Source organism: Rhagoletis pomonella, unplaced genomic scaffold, assembly GCF_013731165.1.
Source record: "Rhagoletis pomonella isolate Grant_MI unplaced genomic scaffold, Rhpom_1.0 Rhpom_scaffold_00002, whole genome shotgun sequence".
NCBI lineage: Eukaryota > Metazoa > Arthropoda > Insecta > Diptera > Tephritidae > Rhagoletis > Rhagoletis pomonella.
Window position 1 is genome coordinate 6,361,768 of NW_023458556.1, and position 3,731 is coordinate 6,365,498.

The window sequence follows — 3,731 nt, forward strand, 5'->3', positions numbered from 1 at the left end:
GCCTGAGTATGTATATGTATGTTCTATATAAAATAATTCCAAAAAAATTTCAACCTTCATTTAAAATAAAATTAAGTCTTCTATAATCTTGAAAACGTAATATTTATACCATTCCCCAACAGGAGAAGCCCATCGAATACAATCACATCAACAACAAGATGACTTTTCAGGTTCTGCCATAACCAAATTAAAATCTAAACTATTTGGTCTGGCAAATCCAGTTTTTATACCATCCCAACCATCTTCGACTTTGTATTCGCCTGATCGTATTCGTGCATACACCTCCTGTGTCACCATACGAAAGGCTTCTTCCACGTTAACGCCATTTCTGGCTGAAGTCTCAACAAAATGTAGGCCATGTTGCTTTGCAAAAGCCTGTGCCTCATCAGTGCCTACTTCACGCCGGCCGCCTGCGTTAACAAGATCTAGCTTGCAACCAACTAACGCAAAAACAGGTCGATGTGGTTCAATGTGACGTTGAGCCTCCATCATCCAAAGCGGAATATGTTCAAAGCTAGCATAGTTAGTGATGTCATATACTAACAATACTCCAACAGAGTTTCGATAGTACGATTTGGTAATTGATCGAAAACGTTCCTGGCCAGCCGTATCCCATAGTTGGAGCTTTATCTGCGTACCATCCTTCATTTCTATTAAGCGGGCAAAAAAATCCACTCCTACGGTAGGGTCCGATAGCTGCAAGACAGACAATGAAAACAGCATAAATGCATATAAATATTTATATATACATATGTATGTATGTATGTATGCAATATACAGAAAAAGTGAACAATGGGGAAACACAATAATTAAAAATTATAGGAGCAACTTCACATACTTATACATATATGCTTGCATGCATAAGCACATATAGCATATGGCTTATCAGCCCAGTAGGTTCACTTATTCTGCGCTATCAGAAGGTTGGGTAAACTTTTATTAACCATGTAATAATTTCTCGCATCATTTCTCTCTGATTAAATTATGTAAGTTACATGTTTTTTTGTTTTTGCGCTTTTAGTTTATTTTTATTGTTATGGAAGGACAATTACCTCTGCAAATTTGCCATCTGTAAAAAATTTGAGGAGCGAACTCTTGCCCACCGTACTGTCGCCAATAAGAATTAGACGAAATTGATAGTCGAAAATGGGTTCAACCATCTTGAAGCTTTTTCCAACGATGCGTGTAATAAACTGCCCCTTGTACTAAAATCTAACCGAGTGCAATTTTCCCACCCTTTATTCGAGAAACGGGTGTATACTTTTCTTAGTCACTTCCAGGGATACTCGTTTGCTTTAATTCACCTCCACATGGGTCGCAATATGATTTAATGAATTTAATCTTTCTCAATATTGTTTCTATATAATTGTGATTAGTTTATTGTATATTCCGACTATCTGCACGCTGGCTTTGACTGTATTTTTAAAGTTCCAGTTTATTAAGAACAATACTACGTCGCAGAACAAATGACTTTCTCGGGTGTTTTATTTTGTAGAACTAGCACTTTGTTTATAAAATTTAGAGAAAATTATTTTTGTTTTGTTACTCATTTCGTCGTTTTCACATAGAACGTAAAATTTAATTTACGTTCTCTGATATTCCTTTTGATTAATCGATCATTAATCGAGAAATATGAAATGGGAAAAATCACAAAAAATGTCTGCTTGACCCAAGGCGAATTTATACCTATGATGGAAAAGTAGGCACAATAGTACCATTTTTGGTACTTTCATTTACAAGTGCACTTTTGGCATAATTCATTCAGTTTTGGTACAATCATAAATTATAGAAATTTAGCCAGTATATAACAAACAATCATATTACTCATAGATTCGAAAAGTGAAAATTAAAATCACTTAAAAATTAAAATAAGGGTAATTAAATAAAATTTATAATAATTATTCAATGTAAAGAATAGTCAAAACAGGTCAAAATGTCGAACTGCTATTATTTCGCACATAGGTATGTATGTATATGTGTAAACAGGTCGGAGAAGTTATAATTCAGTGTTTTCACCCTTCTTCATTGGGATATTGTGTTTTTTTACTATGATTTTACTCTACTAATTCAATGAAGTACATTAAAAAATACTATCTCCAAAAATACATATGTGGTTCTAAAAAAGGCGAAATTAGACAAGGTGGGTAGATAAACAAGGCGAATTCATATTACAACAAACACACTATTTTGACATTAATAACTACCGCGGCGCAAATCTAAATTCGTCAGTAACAACGCCTTGTATAAATTCGCATTGATTTTTGCAGTCCATTAGGCACATTTTGAAATTTTGGAATTCCATCCCTGATTTATACATTAAATTCGCCTTGGGCTTGACATTTAAGTGGAACGTGGAACAGCTAATGTCAGAAGACGTTGATAATTGAAGAAGAAGAATATAAACAAACACATGTGATTTAGGGAATGCAACTATTAATTGTAAAAAATGGCACGTAAAAGAAAAATTCCTGCTCGTAAGCATCATGGAGTCCGTGATCCACTTAAGCAACTGGAAGCGAAGGAGAAAAGGTATTCTTATTACAAATTTTACAAGATATTTCATATGATATACAACATATGTATGTTTGCAGACTGAGTAAAGTTACAAACAATCCTCCAGAACACGACAGTCAGCAAGTATCATTTAAATTCGCACAATTTAAGAAATTGGTGGATGACACAAAAGCTGGGAAGAAAATCAAACGTATACACAAAGGTCGGGAAGATAGACCCAAAAATAATGCAACAAATTCAAAAAAAATCACGTACATACAAAAGTTAAGAGATGAAACCGATGAAGATTACTTAAAGCGGGTAAACCGAGTAACCACCCAGTCTTTGCGGGAAGCGCAGTACGAAGCCAAATATGGGGTCAATGTTGTTAGGAATCCTAAAACCGGAGAAATTTCTATTACAAAAAAGCCGAAAAATGAAATCGATGAACTTTTGAAAGAAAAACAAAAGAGTCGAGGCAAGAGAAAAAATGCAAAAAACACAACATTAAAACCTTTGAATCCCGAGCTTGCGAAAGAATTAATTAAACAGGCCATTAAGGAAGATAAGGAAGAGGTATTTTTCTTCTAACGCAAGGAAGAATTGAGAATTAATTTCATGTTTATTGCAGAAAGCAAAAGCGAATATGGATATAGAAGAATACAAGCAAGACGTTTTCCGATTTGGGGAAGTGGTACACGCACCTCCCTCGCTTTTAACATTGCCTCGAAAGGCACAAAAGTTCGACACCGTACCCAGAGTAGGAAAACTTTTTTTAGTTTGTTTAGTACATATGTATGTATGTATGTGTTCACTTTTTATCTTTCAGCCTGGTAAAAAGTCGAATTTGTTGTTGAAATCGCTGCTACCAGATAACAGAGTCGATAACGAAAAAGAGTTGAAGGTACCCAAAGTTGCTGAGGGTAAAGTGGAGAAACCTGCACTGAGTGGTAAACGGAAGAAACTCCCACTAGCTACAAGAAAAATGCTCGAAGATGAGCAAGGAAAACTGATTGAAATGTACAGAGCCATGAAGAAAACAAAAGCTAAAAAGTCATGACGTACGTTATAATTTTTATTTTTAAACTAAAAGATAAAAAAAACTTCAATTGAAATCATGCTGTACATTCAATTAATTGTCCGTCTATAAATGGCCATGATTGCACAAAGTTTGCCATGTTAAAATTTGTTTATTTCATTGGCGGTTTGTGTCTAGCTGCAGATCATCGTTTGGGGGG

At 34.8% G+C, this 3,731-nt stretch overlaps 3 protein-coding genes across 3 annotated transcripts in view; 1 reads left to right on the forward strand and 2 right to left on the reverse strand.

Moving 5' to 3' along the window:
• LOC118732938 (gamma-tubulin complex component 3) overlaps positions 1 to 3,731 on the reverse strand; it is a gene marked incomplete at its 5' end in the record, with an annotated part of 32,880 nt that overhangs the window by 16,915 nt on the left and 12,234 nt on the right.
• On the reverse strand, positions 60 to 1,657 carry LOC118732942 (ras-related protein Rab-39B-like). The gene is made up of 2 exons (XM_036462071.1): positions 1,053 to 1,657; positions 60 to 696 (listed from the first exon to the last, which is right to left on the reverse strand). The coding sequence occupies exons 1-2, from the start codon at positions 1,158 to 1,160 to the stop codon at positions 148 to 150; spliced, it is 657 nt and encodes a 218-aa protein (XP_036317964.1). The 5' UTR covers positions 1,161 to 1,657; the 3' UTR covers positions 60 to 147.
• On the forward strand, positions 2,370 to 3,678 carry LOC118732941. Its single transcript, XM_036462070.1, has 4 exons — positions 2,370 to 2,529; positions 2,592 to 3,069; positions 3,125 to 3,253; positions 3,323 to 3,678. The coding sequence occupies exons 1-4, from the start codon at positions 2,447 to 2,449 to the stop codon at positions 3,551 to 3,553; spliced, it is 921 nt and encodes a 306-aa protein (XP_036317963.1). The 5' UTR covers positions 2,370 to 2,446; the 3' UTR covers positions 3,554 to 3,678.